The 18,324-nt window shown below is 40.7% G+C and overlaps 1 protein-coding gene across 4 annotated transcripts in view; it reads right to left on the minus strand.

Annotated features, from left to right (window-relative positions):
- Positions 1-11,825, minus strand: part of RPS6KA6 (ribosomal protein S6 kinase A6) — a 40,400-nt gene extending 28,575 nt beyond the window's left edge. For 3 of the 4 annotated variants that reach the window (XR_012675507.1, XM_075161941.1, XM_075161943.1), the window contains exons 1-2: positions 11,561-11,825; positions 1,675-1,734 (exon numbers count right to left, since the gene is read on the minus strand). Coding sequence is in view for 3 of the 4 variants with exons in the window: in XM_075161941.1 (XP_075018042.1) it covers positions 1,675-1,734; positions 11,561-11,641 (141 nt within the window). In the remaining variant the exon portion in view is untranslated. The remainder of the gene's footprint in view (positions 1-1,674; positions 1,735-11,560) is intronic. The other variant, XM_075161942.1, reaches the window with a different exon arrangement.
- Between the last annotated feature and the right edge of the window lie 6,499 nt (positions 11,826-18,324).

The following is an 18,324-nucleotide window of genomic DNA, read 5'->3' on the forward strand; positions in this document are numbered from 1 at the left end:
GCAGTTATTCCTCTAGTTATACACCAAGTTGTACAACAGACTTAATGGCTGGTTCTTTCTACGAAATATGTAAATACTCTATTTAGGAGCCTTTTACTTGAACATCCTGATTTGTATTCCTTAACACTGTGAACCTTTGCATGAGAAAAGATCTTTAAAAGTTCATCTGCTCTTCTGTTTATCACCCACCTTGAGTCATTAGCCTGTGACATCACATGTGGTTGCTGCAGAAACTGACAGAGTACTTCTAAACGGGAACTAAGGAAAAAAACGTCTTCCATGCAAATAAAGAATAACTTGAGATGTATGAAATGAGTTAATTTTTTTATAAATTGTTCTACCTTCAGAAAAGATGTCTATAAAATTTCACCTACTTCACTATCATTAAAGTACTAAAAATTGGCACGACTGAAGTATAAAAAGACCTCTGCATCATCAACAAGAAATGAGCAGGTAAAGAGTTGAACAGATACATAAGCCAGTTTCATTTCCATTTCTAGTTTGGCCTCCATGAACTGCAAATTTGGTTATCTGATTTTGTGCTCTGCTGCTTGAGCAGCAAATCTGTTTCAGGGCTCAGGTACCAGCTCCCACTGAGTCGCCTTGCAAAAGAGGTAACAATTCCCAGCAGGTTCAACAGAAGACAAAGCACTGAAAGAAACGCCGCAATCGGTTATGGCTTTGTGCCATCTTACTTCGTTACAGCTTGACTGGTATGTAGCTCCAAGCACCTGACAAACAAGCTCAGCAACATCCTTCTGGTTCAAGTACAGGGAATGATTGAGACAGCCCATTGCTCGTCTGTCTTTGCTACATGCAAGATGACTATGACACTGACGGTTTATTTACTTACTCCACACCAGGAATTGTCCAAGCACCACATGATTCTACCCCAAGAGTTTATTGTCCAAATCACTTACTTAAAAAGTTATTATTGCAATACAAAGCAGTAGTTACAGCTGGCAATAAGATCTATTTGATACCTTCTTCAGTGATCCTGTTTAAAAATATATGGATGTGTGCGTTAAAAATGACGGCTGATTTTTCCATGCAAAGTCAGACATTTCACCACATAGAGAATTAGCCTGAAGTTTAGTCCAAGATTTAGCCAGCATACAGAACACTGATCTTCAGCATCTCCCACGTATGCTCATCATCAAGGCACTGGACAAAAATCATGTTCAACAGGGTTTATCTGTGATATTTCTACATAAGAGTCAAATTAACATACTGGTATAAAAATTAATTCTGTTCTAAAATAGTAGGAATTAAGTACCTTCTAGACAAATGTACAGCAGCTACATTAAAAAATACTACGGAAGAACAGATGACAGCGTAATAAGAGCAACATTAAGCACGTGGTGTATAAAAGGTTCAAGGTTAAACTGAGCATTTTGTGAGGTCGAGGGATCTATAAATGCTCTCTCCAGCACACAGAATCTGTTTTCCATAAAGCACTGCCTCATGCGGCAAACTTTCCCAAACAAGGCACTTAAGGCTCCTACCCAGGTACTAATTTTCAAAATCATCTTCGAGACTTAAAGCCTCTTCAGATCTGGTCAAATAAAATGATAGGTTCAGAAGTTATTAAAGAGCAGGGAATGCATAAATTTTGCTTCAAAAGGAAGTCATGCTAATGAGTGTCTCAACTGAACATCTATCAAAAATACTTACGTGGTAGGAATATGGTTCACCTTCTTCCATAGGCTCATCTGCCATTTTAAGGCCATTTAGCTGGAGAGAGGAAGGAAGGGGAATGCAGAAGAGAGAAAAAAACAAAAACAACATTAAGACCTAACAATTTCAAATAAGGAGAGTTCATAATTTGACCAATTTACACTTCAGAGCACACAAATGAAAAGTGGTGTTCTTGTCGCTCTAATTTAAAACTGTAGTTTCAAAGAAATACTACTTAGTAGTTATATTTAATATCTCCCTTATGTATCATGTAGTTTATCCCTTTGTAAGTGCCATTCCATAGTTATTTAATTGGAATTAATTTAAAATTCCTTCTTTAAAAGCTACAGATATCATCCATACAAGATGACACTAACGTAAAACTCTTCCGCTATGCACAAAATTTATGTTGCAGATGCTTTTCAGAAAACTGCAATCCTAAAATCTGCTGCTGAAAATTAATTTGCAGTTTAAGGATAAAAGATTCAAAAGTGATTTCAAGTTTTTTTGGGGCAAGAGGGAGAAGTGCAAGACCAGATAGAATGGAGAATACACACCACAGAATTCTTATGCACAAAAATAATTACCTATTTCCTTAAAAAATTAGATTCCTCTGAAAATTTGCTTGCATCAAAAGTTATTTAAATATCTAGCAAATAGAATACTCAAACTTTAATAAAGTACTTTAGAAACTGTAGATCTGGACATTAAAATATTTGTGGATTAATTTCAAAAATAACACCTTTGAGAGGCAAAAAAGTATGGCATGCATCTGGACAGAAGCAAATAAATGACGTGCTCTTAAATGAGCACAATACTTGCTAGTATTTGCCTACCCCCCCTTCACACACTTCAAACAAAGAAAATATCAAGCCCACAGTCACAGTAAAAAAAAAAAAAAATTACTTTAATTTATAGATAAAGTTATTTAGTTTAAGCTCTCCTTAAGTAACAAACAATTCAATGCTTTTTAACAACTGAAACAAAAAAAACCCAGAAATATAAAGGACATGCTCTGTTTCAACATGTAAAGTATTAATTAAAAACTGGAAATACCTGACAAAATGGGTGAAGCCAATTATGGATTTTGCTAGTGATAATTGCTAATTTATTTATATGTTAATTGTTCAGCATCACTACCTTCATGTGGTATAGATCTCACACAACAAAATACTAACTAGAAATAACGTAAGGAAACTCAAACTACTTTTTTCCTGAAAACAGAAGTTGAAGCAATTAAGTTCTTGAAGCAGGTAATGACTTTTTTTTGTACTTCTGAATTTATCTAAAATACATGCCTGAAATACCACAATATGGTATGATTATCGGTATGTGAACTAGTAAAACACAGGACTACAAAGAATCTTGAAATGCCATATAGACCATGCCCCTATTTAAAAACAAAACAGAAAACTTGACAAACGGGTAGGGCTGAAGGGACAGGTTTATACCACCACGATTGCATCATCTAAGCAAACACAACCACTTCCACTGCTTCTTCTAGGACTCTTGATTTCAAGTAGAGCTTTTAAGAGCTAAGTCCTAAATTAATGATTTTGATAAAATTAAATCTCCAATTTTTGTATCAAGATACTGGCATTTATTTTTGGACCATATCCTCACTGAAAAAAAAAAAGTCACGGAAAGTAGCATGAGGCTTTGGTTACTTTCACTCTTCTCTAAATTTCTATTTATTTTAACCACAGTTTACACACATACTTTTCACATTAACTATAAACCATCAGTTTAACCTGGTGCTGGCACATTCAACACATGTTCATCATTCATATATATCATGCATTGCCAATTTCTCAAGGCCAAAAGTCATTAACCTATTACCCTGGATTCAGAAACCTCATATACGCTACAGAAACCAAGGCTACTAACTGATTTGCTACATAACTTGTTTCTTTTTTGCATAAGTATTTTTTCTAAATTAGATACTGGGAGAGACAGGACACCCACTATACTTGTTATTCTATGAATTAATTGGATACATCAAGAAATAATGCCGAAGTTCAGACCAGATATGAACTCCAACCTCATTTCAGACGATTCACTGCCACGTGATTCCTTTTCACAATATCACTAGATTACATTCAAGCGTGAATTAATGCGAGGCCCACCGAAGTCATCCAAAAAACTTATTTGGACCTAGTAAGAAAATGGGTTTCCGCTCCATGTGCTCAGAAATATGATACAATTCCTCACTCAAGGACTTTAATTTGAAGTTAATTTAGTGTGCATTTCATCTTTTCTTTCTTTAAATATAGTCAATGTTTTCCTAGGCTTTTCACTCAAATTTAAGCTCTGAAACCAATACCACTAGCCGGGAGAACTGCAGATACACTGAAAACAGTAGCGGTTAACTCCAGGCAACCAGATACAGAAAGCTGTCACTGCTGGAATGGGGTTTTGAACCAAAAATCAGCATGTTATTTATCTACATAGATCATGAGCGTGCCATGTAGGCATATTTTCAGCTTTCTGGCAAATCAAATATAGTAAGTTATTGGATTTTTATGGCAGGTAATCAAATGCCATCTTAATTAAGAATTTCCTATCATACACTTTTCCCCTTCATTGTTTCTCATGGCTTTTTTTTTTTCCTGTCCAGTCCCTCTATAACTACAAAGACTGGGATGCCTGCCAGTTTTTAGACCAAAGAATTTTATATTCAAGTGCATAAATCTACTTTTATTGCCTGATATACACAACTACTTTTGCCTTATCTGTTTGTGAACACTGGTCACTATCCATTAAAAAAACAAACCAACAAACACAAACCAACCTGTTGGATTACAAGCCAAAGTCTAGCAGTTTTAAAGAACTAATAGCTTTCTAGTTACTCAGTTAAAAAAAAAAATCAATTACAAAAATCAAAACATTACTGTTCTATACAGTTACTTATATTGGCCAAGTTTCAGTAACTAGAAATTTCCACTGTCTCTCATACTAGGCAAAAAAGAAAATTTACAATTAACACTTAATTCCCACCTTTATGGAAACCAAAGACAAAATTCTGCTTCTGCAGCCAACTGGGACCCCTTTTAGTGATTTAATCATTAGGATTTATGCACAAACATATATAGAACAGAACTATTTTAACCTCTAAGTCATTACTTTCTAAATATCTATGAACGCACAAATTTAATTTATTACAGAGATATGTGCTTTCTAATTCTCAATAAGAGAACAGGTGAAAGGAAGCAAGTACCATTATTCTGAAGGAGATTCTTTCATCCTTGAATCATTTTGCTCTTCAGTACTGCTGAACTCCTACAATTAACTGAATGTTTTAGATACTAACTTTCATTAAGACAGAAACTAAACTCAGACATCTAAGCAAACAGCGTCAATACTTTCCAAAAAAAAAAAAATTACAATTAGAGAAAGTATTCCACATGGTCGATCAGTATAAAAATAACCAAAACCACTACATAAAAAGAGATGAGGTCAGACAACCTGGCAGGTACGAAACTTACTTTTCCAGAGGTGCAGGCTAAGAGACCCAATCCTCCGATGCCAAACTGCCTCCGAGGGAACACAGCGCAATCTGCCTTCTGATTTAAATAGCTGCAATGGATCCCATGACTAGCTGGGACTATACCCTATTACCTTGGGAGAATATCCAAAGGGCTTCTGTGGGCTGGTAAAAAGCTTAACTACTATTGCACATGTTTTTCCTCTAATAATTACAGCAGAACAGAGGAATGCCAGTATTACCAAAGATTAGAACCATCTTCCCCCCATATTAAGGACATTTTAACAGTTTACATGGTAAATGCGTTATGGTTTGGTGGGTCTATAGGTTTTGGCCAAAAGAAGCTTACAAATGGTCAGCAAAAATGCCTAACTACAAGGAAAAACAGCAGAAGATACCAAGCTGGTTCATTCTGTCCTGTTTTTACACATCTTCATTTAAGCATTCAAACAGAATATAAAATTTTATAGAAAAAACAGAACCGGGACTTTTATAATCATAATATTATTAGAAGTAGAAAACATTATTCATCACCACTCACATATAACCTAGTCTGGCTTCAAACAGGTAAAATTCTACATAAGGATCAACAAAACCTTCTGCACCCTCCACGGTTCCTCCTTCAGCGCGCTCAATTTGCTAAGTTACTGCAGCTACCAGACCTATACCTCTCAGTTCTTCCAAATGAACACAAGACAAACCAGTTTCCTTCCCCACATACAAAAGTATTACTTCAAATACTTATTTCAAAATGTTAGAGCTTACATTAGAAACCCCAATTATTTTGAAAAGACTTTGAAAAAAAAAATCCTTTGAAAAAAAATCCTGTTAAGACAACCACATTTGTTCCTCATTTATTTTGAATTACATCTGCAGAGAGTTTGCATCATTAATTTAATTAGCAACACATTGGCCTACTGAATCTTATTTCCTGAGATAGGTTTGAGAAATTCGGGGGTTCTGTGCACAACCAAACAGGTGAGGGGTTTTTTTTGTTTTGTTTTGTTTTTTAAATCTTTAAAAGTCACTGTGAACAAAACTGAAGTGTAAAGGCACTTGTTCTTCCTATAAAACATCCACAACTTTTCTCCATGCAACATTTTTTTTTTTTCCAACTGGTAGATATTGTTGTTGCTGCAGGTGCCCAAGCTGGATTCAGTGCTCTGTACTGCCTGGGCTCGCATGCTTTTGGGAAGGAACAATTTCCCCCAGTACAGCAGCCAACCCCATGAAGTGGAAGACGGAGCAGTGTTATTAGGGTTACCCGACACTGAGTTACACCAACTAAAGCCGAGTCCCACCCCACCACGACGTCCCACTGCCGGCAGTGCCCACGTGAGACTCCGCAGGCCTACGCTGAATTTTCCTCTCATCCGCCCACCGCACAAATCCTGTGCTAGCCTCAGTCCCTCAGCTCTTCTCACAAAAGGAAGAGGCCAGGTAACTCACTCACACTCTCTTTAAACACAACAAGTAAAAGAGGAAGATAAAGCCATTACCATAAAAAAAAAAATAACTTAAACCCATAATCAATTACTAGGGAAAGTTATAAAGTTCTTTTCCTGTGGCAAATAAATGATACATTCAGATGGGATAACAAGCCTTCACCAACATATAATTACTAATTTTAGGAGAACATTTTGATCCTTTCCATTATCAGAGATCAGGGGAGAATTACATGTGTCTCAGACTAGTTATAGCTATGACAAGACACAAACCTAACCATACGCACAGGGGTCACTAAACTAGTAAAGGACTTGAGATCTTTCCACTACCGCCTGTCTGGGAGAAGACTGTAACTCCATAATCAAAGGGCATAAAGCAGCCACTCTGGAAATCATGTTTAATGGCACATTAAAGAATACTGGAAAAGGGCAAGATTTAAAATTGATGAAAACACATTTCAAATTTTATTCTTAATGTAGTGAAGAAGTACATCCACATAAATATTAAAATTCTATATATTATGAGTTAACAAATCATATCTTCTGATTTAGGGTTATTGTGAAGTCTCTCCAAAGCTATCCTGCGGGAACCAAGGTGAGCTATCTCAAACAGACCCCCTGCTCCTTTTAGAGACTCAGAATACCACAGCAGATTTCCAAAATGATCTTCAAAAGTGGTATACCAAAACAGAATTATTATTATTATTATATTGCAGCACTTTTCAATGCATAAAGACATTCATTGTTTTCCATTTAAGAGTATTAATGTGCTTACTTTTTTTTTTTACCTTTTTTTTTTTTTTAAAGGCAGTTTGTTCTCACAAATCTTTATAAAAACTGTACATTGTTGCAATGGCTGAGGGCACTTAGTTCAAGCTACCAGCAATACTATTACTTTCTTTTTCTTAGCATAACACCACCTAATTGTGGAGATTTTCGGAGATGCACAAAACTAGGTAGCTGAGTCATCCACGTCACTGCCAGTAATTACTCACAAAGGAGTTATGCAACTCCTAACACTGACAAAATTCAGTGGCCTTTGACAGACCAGGCTCAGAACATGCTTAAGAGGATGGACTAAAAACATTGGCCAAAATCAAAGATGTATTTATTTAAATTGGCATGGGCAACAGCTTATGTACACCAGCAGCAAAGCTCAACTCATGAGCATGCCTTTTGGAAGGCAGCAACTTTCAATGCAGCCCAGTTTTCTAGTAGAATACTTTAATTTCCAGTCACTTTGTTGTTCCAGCCTTGTCTTCCTTGACACTGTCAGCCAATTAAGCAACTGGTTTCTGAAGTATTTATTTCAAAAATACATATTTGAGCATAAGGTCGCATTTATGCGATTCACAACATTCGTGTATTGCAAACAGCATGCACTAAAGTCAATTACGCTTCTCCTTTTAAATGCAAGACTGCTTCTATTAAACAGGCAGAAAACTCCAGATTTACTGTATTCTGCCCAATTCCAAGTATTTTTGCATTTCATTCTGCTTGGTCAATAAAATGTTAACATTTACTTTCCTGTTTCTTTGTAGACTGCAATCATATTTTAATAATCTAAACCAGTTGATTATAATCAACACCCTCGTACCTGTATTTATTACCATGAAAATACTTATTAATCCTGTAGTTAGGAGGAAAGAAGTTCACTCAATATTTGAAGCTTAAACGGCATGACACTGACCCTTCCTACCTATGCTTAAGGAATTCCCACAATCACAAAACTGTTTCACAAGTGACACTGTCATAGGAATATAAGAACAGACAGAAACAGCACAGTGTACAGTCCAAAATGTAATCCCCAGCACTTCAAAGACCACCAACATGAACAAGAGCAGAATAATTCAATCCTGAATTTCTTCCAGAAGTTCATGTTGCTTTTATGCCTTGAAGCATGAAAATTTGTTTCCTACCTTCAAGATCGCCTTCTTCCCTTGCCAACTGTTTTTACTTCAAGTCAACACGAGCGCTACTTCACTGGAAGTGCCCTTATTTCTAATAACGTAATCCTAAATTTAGTCAACAAGCAGATTCCTCAGAGAAAACTGTTTCTCAGATTTTTCCTCCTATGCCACAACTGATGGACAAGAGCACTAGTAAACGCAAGTTAGTCTTCAAAATATAGGACTATTTCACAATAACACTGTTGACTGTAGTTCCAGTGAGGCCAAGGTCACCACGATCTATCAGACTGCCAACATAAGGTTGTAGTAACTACTATGGGCTATAATTAATTCTGTAAAATTTAAGTGAAGAATCCAAACCAAATTTCATTTTAACATAAAATAAACCTTTGTTAAATCCCCAAATGACATAAATGTAAAATTCCAACAAGTGAAAAGTACTATGCATCCCTGAGATGCACTTTATATTAAGTGTTAGGACAATAACAAGTATTTGTTAATGTAATTTGGGAACTTCATACGCAACTTGAAGAAACTGGTTTTGGTATAAATGAAGTCTCAAACGCTGCCAGCCAAATGTAACACGGACGTAACAAACGTGATGTCTCATTTTAATCAGAGCACAACTGAAATAGTTTTACGCAGACCCTGTTAAGTAAGTAGTTCATGTATGGGCTTGAGGAAAACACAATTTAAAGAATGACTGTTGCAAACAGTTGCCTTCAGATGTTACGAACACAGAGGTGTTTCAGTTGGACATCCATCATCCTCTGCTCTGTTGGCTAGATGAGCATGACTTCAGAACCAGGCTCCCTCAGCAGTGCATTGCCGAGCTCACACCTCTTTATTAGCCCTAGCCCAGTCAAATATGCGAAGATAACGTCAACGTCACCACCATCAGCAGAACTACCTGTCTGAGCTTCGCCGTGCTGGAGCTACAGCAGGTCCTCCAACCTCCTGCTAACTGCCAATACAATACTTATGGTAAAACCTGTACACAAAAGCAGCACTGAACACAACACTCAAAGTAGCATCAGCCTCGGTGGAGGGGTATTTGTCTAGCCAAAAACTACTGAGAGATGCACAATAACCACAAACGTTTACATTTCAACTGCAGTACTCCAAGTTTGATTACCTTAGAATCACGGAATAGTTTGGGTTGGAAGGGATCTTAACACTGCTGTATCACAATATTCTTAAAGAACAGATCAACGGGGCCAAGAAAGTTCTCAGACCTTCAATAAGCTTCATACCTTAACTACAGCATACTATTTTTACAAACCATAAGATTAACAAATAAGCCTTAATACTTCTGCTGACTTTTTAATCCTTACCTGTAGCTTCACTAGCGTAATTAGGATTTCTCTAATATTAAGGTACAGGGACTGCGTCAGTATTATTAGATCATTAGAATATTTTAAAGTGTTAAAGTCTAGCAGCCATGGTGTAGAAATGCTTGTCCAGTAATTATGGTACTTGGAAGTGGCACTCTGTAGACACAGCTACAGAAAATAAAAAACCCTAAGAAATGTAAAACCTCACGGCTTTATTCCTATTGTGAATTACTGTTTTTTCCTTTACACATATAATTTTCTATCAGAGAATAAAATTTCACCACGATCCTTTAAAGGATTTCACTCTTTCATTCTTCCCAAAACTTTAACCTACGCCTGTTTTCCACACTTTGTACTTAGAGATGAATTTGCTAGACCTTTTTACTTACGATAAGAAAAGCCTACTGCATCACGGAAAGCAAGTCTGACCAGTTTTAAGAAGCTTTGTTTAGATAACATCTTTTGTGCATCTAATACACCTAGGTGTAATCTTTTATTTGTCATACTTGACGATACTTGGTATGTAATCCTACGCTTCTGATTTAAAAGTGCAAAAGTTTTAATACTCGAGTGTCACATTCTACTGAGATACACACATTAATACAGTATAACCAGTTTTACCATTTATTTTCTTTTAAATAGCATTTGGTATTTTCTTATGGATGCACCTAGAGTGCAAAGCAATACCTTGAAGACACTCTTAAAGTCATTCCTCATTCTTTACAGCGTTTAAGTGTCCAAACCTCAGTCACACACTCCTGTTTCCTTCTGTTAGTTGTGTGTATGATAATTATTGTATAGTTATTCAATGAAAAAGCAAAGGGACCTCTCCTAACGACAACCTACCTGGATGTGCATCCAGATTAGTACGATCAAATTTTCAGAAGTTAAAGCAACTTTCCGCAGGAACTATGGCCATAAAACTGAGAGAGTTTACAGAGCTGTATGTTAACTGGGAGCCGATAACTGTGACATTAACATCGCTAAGAAGGCGACACAAAGCACACCGGCCTTTAATGCTCTTTAATACGCATTATTCTTACAAGCCCAGCTGGCTCCCCTCTAACTCCACACGTGTTACTGCTGCCTCGCAGCCTGCACCCAGGAGGGGAGCGCGCTCCACCGTCGCCTTCCGAGCCCTGGAGCCGCCGCCGGGCGCAGCGCGGGCTGTGAGGGAGTGGCGTCGGCCGCGGCCGCCGAGGGAGGCCCACGGGGACGGGCCCGGCGGCGGGGGCGGGCAGGGGCTGCGGGTCGCGCCCGGGGGCCGTCGCCTTCCCGGGACGGGCCGGAGCAGGGGCGAGCGCCCAGGAAGGCCGGTCCCGGCGCAGCTGCTCCGGGGGACGAGGCGTGAGCAGGCCAGGTGCCGGCCGCCGGGGGCCAGGAGCCGGGCGGCAGCGCCCGGCGGGGGGGGGGGATCCCGAGGGGGGCGGAGAAGCGGCGGCGACGCCGCCGAGAGCGCCGGGATCCGGCGGGGGAGGGCGGCGGACAGACCGGGGGCAGTGAGGCGAGGAGCGGGGAGACCCGCGAAGCCGGGGAGGGGCGGGGGCCGGCGGGCAGAGGCCGGGGCCGGGGGCGTTGCGGTCTGCCCGCCCTCCGCCCCCGGCCCGGCCGCTCCCAGGCGGCGGCGGGGGCCGGGGAGCGGGGAGGCAGGTGCCCGCGGGGAGCCGGCCGCGGCGCGGGGAGCCCCGCCCCCCCCGGCCCCACACTGACCTCGCCGCCGCTCACGTACAGCTCCATTTTGTGGCAGGGCTCCGGCTCCTCCGCGTCCTCCAGCGGAGCGAACGGCACCATGTCCCGGCTCTCCTCCTAGCCGGGCAGCCGCCGCACATGCCCCGCGGGCCGGCTCAGAGGCGGCGGGCGGCCGCGGCGGGCCCCCTCCTCCTGCCCATGGAGCGCGGCGGCGGAGCTCGGGCTACTGCTGCTGCCGGCCGGCGGGGGCGGCTCCGCTCTGCGCTCCCCCGCGCACACCCCCCAACATGGCGGCCGGCGGGGGCGGGGCCTGCGCGGCATGGGGATGACGTCAGGGCGGGCCGGAGAATCCCCTGGATGGGGGGGGGCGGTCGTGACGCGCGGTGACGCGCGGCGCCGTTAACGTTCCCGCGGCCGGGCGGCGCCTCGCTGAGGGGGACGGGGGCGGCGGGGGGGACCGGCTGCCGGCCTGCGGCACGGGGAAGGCTCCGGCTAGGGCGGCCCCGCCGCGCGGGGCGCTGCCCTCCCGCCTGAGGGACGGCGGTTAAATACCCGCGGCGGCGGGGGCGGGCGGCGGCACCTGGGCGATCTGCCCGAGACTGAGGGGAAACTGAGGGAGGGTCTCGGAGCGCGGCACGGGGGCATTTAGAAGAAACCAAGGCGGGTAAAAAGAGCGATCGCGTTAGGTCGGTGGAGTAGCCCCCGCTGAGAGAGCCTTGTCCCCTCAGCCCGCCAGAGCCGGTCCCTACCTGAGGTGCCTTCAAGTCCCCTCATAAGCGCTGGCGGGCCCGCCCGGGAGCGAAAGGAGGCAACTCCCTGCGCGACCGGCTGTGAGGGTGCAGGGTCTCGTACCCGGTGGAGTGACAGAGCGGGGGGGGCGGGGGGAAAAGTTTCGTTTTGTTTTTCAAAATGCAGAGGTGTCGGGGTATGAAACACAGGGTGGAAAGTGGAAAACCGCAGCCTGGCTCCTCCGAGGTTCTTGGTGAGACGAAAAGCGTGAGCAGCCGGGTGCACGTCCGCAGGAGAGCGGAGCAGCCTGCTTCACCGTGGTTACAAACACCAAGGGGACGGACTCTTTTGTTTCCAAGCGGGTATTTAGAGAGAAACACTACGGTATTTCCAAAGCTGAGGAGGTAGAAAAAAGACCACGGATGAAAAAATAGTATTTCTCCATTACCCTTTGATCTTAGGAGCTGGAAAACACTAGATGATACTATCAAAAATACATATTTTTAAGGATAGAAAAATGTCTCAATGACACTGAGTTTTTATTTAAACACTCTGCATGACTTATTAGTAAGCCCTGCCCTTTAGATAAAGCTAGCAAAGGAAGTCTCAAACCGTTCTTAACTGCCAAATAATTTTGATGAAATTAGCACAACCGAGGGAAGAAGCTGGTACACCCCATAGTCCAGAATGCTTTCCTGTGCTGCTTTTTTTTTTTTTTTTTTTTAACTCAGAAGTCAATCATCATACAAACAAGTGTGTGGTGTAAGATGCTGTGCTGCTGGGGTCCCTGATTAAATTAGAGCGACCTGTTTCACAAAGCTCACCATTACCGGTTCCTGTCACTGAGCCTGCTGAAGAGAGTTGCCTATTGTGAATGTGTCATTGCAGCAACGGCCAGCTGGCATGTCAGCATTTCCATTGCAAACCTATTTTTAAAGGTCTGTAACTCAACCATGGAAGACAAATGTTTTGGACTGAAACGGGGAGGGTGCACCAGGAATGTTCATCCTTCGGAAAATAAAAAGTATGCAAGAAAATGTAGGACCAAAGTTACCAGTACTTACTATCGAGAGAGAATTTACATTTTAAATATAGAACTGTTTAGGCTAGGTCACATTATTTTTGTTATAGCAGGATTGTGTGAATATGGAGCTTTTAGAGCAATTAAGCGACAGGAGACGAAGGGACAAGCCCCAGCTTCGTGGGCTGCCTCCCCCAGTGCCTCTGTTCATGTAACTGGTGTGCATCCATAAGAAGCCAAGTGGCCACATCTTTTCTGTGAGATTAAATATGTATGTATTTGAGCAGTGTCATGAGGCAGATCTTAATTTAAATATAAAGGAAATCAAGTGAGAAGTGACTTTTGAAAGTGCTTGAGTGCTCAGCAAGAACTTGTGTCTAAAACTTGTCTTGCGGATGCCATTTCCCTGTGTCTGAAATTTTTTAATGCTGCTGAGGCTTTTCCTATTTCCTGAAACAATAAGAGATTGCAAACAAGTGTTCTGCATCCACAAAGTCCTAACACTGCAATATTTGAGAAGTTCAGAGAAAAGCAATAATCAAATAAGTTAGGATTGTTATTCATTTCTTGTCAAAGACTATAAAAGAGAAATTATGATACATCTAGATATAATAATGACTGAATAAGAAAAAGTAAATTCAGAATTTCTTTTACTCTGGCTCTCATAACCAAAGAAGCAGAAGGTATTCAATAAAAAGGCAACAATATGTCACTGAAATTTAAAACTTAGGAAGATCCCCCCTCCCAAATGATCTTTTATAAAGAAATAAAACATCAAAAATATAATAACAGGTCATTAATTTAGGAAGACTAAGGCCTCATGTCTTAGGTTTCAAAGGAATATTTAAATATTATATATTTGGATTTTTTTTTTACCTTTTCTAGAGCATCTAATCTAGCCCGTGTCCATGACTGAATGGCTATCAGATCTCACTTGGTGCGCAGTTTTCAGCTGATTATTTTTTACATTCCAGTACCTTAATTTGTTCAGCAGGTTCTGCCCATTATGTTCCTCAGCAGGTCGCTGTATGATCAGCATGATGTTATAACCACTTTTTCCTCTGTCAGGTGCTTTTATTAGATGAAGGTTTCAAAGAAACCAGTTTCTAAATATTTATTCTCTTCAAAATTAATTCTATGACATGGCAAAGTTGCTGAGAATGCTCTTTTACGTAGCCTAATAGGAAAGGAATAATAATAATAATAATAAAAAATGGGATCTGCAGCCAAAATTCAGCTTGTTCAGCATCAGTAACATGAACTCCAACCACTCAGTTGTCCCTTTTATAGACCTCAGGGCTGCAGCCGACTGACAGCATCCATGCTTAGTCTGCCCATTCAATTTCCCTGAAAGTATGTCATACACCTGAAAATATGAACAACAGATTATCAGGTAAAAAAAAAAACCCTGCAAATTTCCTGCATGTGATTCTTAGCAGGACATTTCTCAGAGAGGCATTTACGGAACTGCGTTCCCTCTTAAGCTTTCTGTCAATCTGTATCAACCTTGACCCTAAACAAGATTATTTCAGAAGAATCCTGGAAACTTTGTGTTCATTCACCCAGAACGTTTTTCAAGAAAGAAAAAATCAGAATATTATCATCAGGCCAGTGTCTTTGTTCCCCTCCTCCCCCCAGTTAATGATACTGGAATCTGAACCACGCTAACCATGGCAAGTACAGCGCAGCTCCGCTCTGGAAAGTAAAGCAGAAAAAAGTGTGAATACGGGAATATGTGAACAGTATCTAGTTCAGCGCCATCTCAGGAAGGGAACTATACAAAAAGCAAAGTTTGAGGAAACTGCCCAAGCCAAGATTGAAATTTTCACTCTGTTTTTACTACAATGATAAAGGCCCTGAAAGGGAACAGGTACAAATTTAGCTTTTGTAGGTTCTGTTCAAGGCAGACTGTGAACTCTAGTATCAATTGTCAAGGTGGTTTTGGGGGGGATACAGTTAATTTCTCAGGGCAAGTTTATTCAAGTTCATCATCATTTCGCCTTTAATCTTTTGTACAATACGATCTAACAACACTTGCACAGTCAGAGCAGTACAACTCTTTCCTATTGTGTGGATGAATTTACGTGGGTACAAAGCGTGCTTCTGTTAGCATGGCTTGTTCTCATACGAGAAGGAAAAAGAACTGTCCTGATGCATCGAAAATGTACAGTTGTATGCCTGTGTCTATGCCAGAATTGTTCCAGAGGAGGAACTGATCTGTATGTGTTTGGATTAAGTTATGGAAGAGTACCATGACAAAATCTTTAGTCAATACTGTGTTAGCCTGGCTATGAAATAGAAATGTGAGAGTCCACATCCCATCCTGTATATACTGATATTTAAAAAATGCAAATAGAGTCAAGCTCATGTATGTGTGTGTATTTATAGAAATGTGGTATAAAATACACTATAAACAGTTTGATGTTGTTAAACAGTTTATTGTATACTTTGCCCCACCCTACAGAGGCAAGAGAAGTCACTTACATGAGGAAACAGCAAGAATCACTTTTATACTCAGTTATGGTTATGCTGAATGTATGAAGCACGAGTGAAGAGGCCCTTACTGAATCCCTGCTTCAGCTTTATGATTGTATTTTGCCATCTACATCTTTTGTACTTTCATAGCAAGTTTTTAAAAGCTCTCTTATGGATAAAAAAGGAAGCCAATTTATGGATAAAAAAGGAAGCCAATTTGAGACGATGCTCCTAGATCAACACCTTAAGAAAGATCCTTGATACTCACTATTTCACTCTCACCATCAAAGCAACACTCTTCTCTCGGGCTATTTTAGGACCACAGGACAAACTTAGCAGGAAATTTTGCCATGTTCATCCAAAATGAGCTAAAGAAAGATCTCGGCCATGTGGAAAATACAATGAATTTCTCTCTGCTGATCATACTGCATTAAGTAGGGAATAAAAACTGCAGATAGGCGCTAGATTTTTTGATGCTTATCTAAATTTTTTTCATTTAAAACTTTTTAATAGTTTTTCATTTCAAAATGCATTTTGCATTCAAATGACCTACAATATTCCCTCCCCCCCCAAAATTAAGTGGATGCTGCAAACCAGCCAACTGACACATCTCAGCAGTTCTATATGGTCAAACAAAAAGCTATGTACAGTCAAAGTAAAGATCCAGTATCCTGTCTCCAACACTGGCCAAGAAAGCAGATACCAGACAAAAAATACAAACAGGGTAAGCAGTAGCTAAGAATACTTCTCCAGAACTTGTTTTCAGCCTCCAGCAATTCAGGTTTCATGAGCCAGGGGTGGTATCTTGCACGAAAAAGTCTTGATGGATATTTCTTCCATCAGTTTGCCCAAGCCTTCTTGAACGTCTAAATTTTCAGCAACTGTAACATGTCACAAGTTCCACAACTATATCTTATGTCAAAAGTATCTCCCTCTGAGCCTACTGCTTAGTTTCATCTGGTGTTCCCTAGCCTTACATTGTAAGGGAGAGTGATTAATTACCCGCTCCACACCGTTGGTGATTTTATACACGGTATATATCCCACCTCCACCGTCCTACCTTGCTCTGCTCTGTTTCCCAGGCTGAAGATTCCCGGGCTGTTTAGTCTCTCGTAAATGAAGGGTGGGGAAATTCCGGTTCCTCTGTACACATTTTCACTAGTGAATTGGAAGTAAATATAAAATAACTACCAATAACATGCACAAATTACAAAGAGAAAGGAAAGTAATGAGCAGTCGTTAGCTATGAAAGTCCTTTGGGAAATGACAGGCGACTCAAAGCAAATTACAGGCCTCCCGCGAGGACTGGATACACAAGCAGTGATGGAGGAAGGAGGGAGTTTGTTTTACGTCCACGAGCACCACTGTGGCGATGGATACTCGGGCTTTGCCTGCAGTTTTGGAGCCCGTGCTTAGAAAAGCCCAGCAGGGAACCACAGATGTACTCCAGCCTCTACGTAATGACCTAATGTGAAAAACCCACAGGCTCAGCTTTATCAAACCTCATGCTAAGTGCTCATCAGCAAGAATTTGGCAATTCAGCTCTTTCCAAAGACTACCAGACAAAACTTAAGCAACGATATTTCTCATATAAACACCTAAGGTTAGCTGAGCCAAATGCAGGTCAGAAACAGTAATTAAATACTGAAATAAGTTACCACAGCAGCTTGAATACACCAACAGATGGCAAATCTACCACAAGCAACTGATCCTTTCTTTTTTTAATTTTAACCGAATCTCACATACTTTTGTATTTTCCAAAACTTGCTTCATTACTTTTCTTCAAACCTGTTTAATCCTTGAAACCGAAACCAAGCCTGAAAAATTCAACTTGAATTCACATTTTGCCTCAGAGCACAGAATAAACCATCATGATGTTCCAATATGCAAATGTATCAACAATGATGAATACTTAAGGAATTGATTGCATCTAAAGTCATCGTGATCTCAGTCTTCGGGGAAGTTCTTGTGACAGCAGAGGGTGTTACTTCTAAAATGATACAGAGCCAAAGATGTTGCTAGTTCCTCACTTTAACTAGAAGCCCACATATTATGCCTCAAACCAGTGTCCTAATCATCTCAGGTGAAAATTCTTCCCATTTTGGAAGATTATAATTAACTTCTTAGTGAGCCATGCTTAGAAAAATGTCTCAACCTGGAAGATTAAATAGGGACTTTGTATCTGTCAGAAATAATTCAGCAGTAGCTGTTTGTGTCTTACAGTATAAAGATACTGCTTTAAAAAAATACATTTAGAAGTTGTTTTCTCCTTATTGTGGAACAAAAGGACTTGACTGCAGGAGTAATAGATACATTACTGGGAATAGAGAGTAGGTCGCTGAATACCACTTCAGTAATATTAGTTTAGGTCTTCCGATAATTGCTGTAGCAGTCGTACTTAAAGAATCCCCACTCCTGGAGGAAGAGAAATCAGTGTATCTTCCAACCCACTGCTATTCTCGGAGCTTCTGGGGTCAACATAACTTGAAGTGATTGCTACTTCTTCTCCACTATTATCAAGGTTATTTTCAAGGCGTCTTGACTTTGCTTCTGTTCCAAT

The sequence above is a fragment of the Calonectris borealis genome, chromosome 13, assembly GCF_964195595.1.
Source record: "Calonectris borealis chromosome 13, bCalBor7.hap1.2, whole genome shotgun sequence".
Classification (NCBI taxonomy): domain Eukaryota; kingdom Metazoa; phylum Chordata; class Aves; order Procellariiformes; family Procellariidae; genus Calonectris; species Calonectris borealis.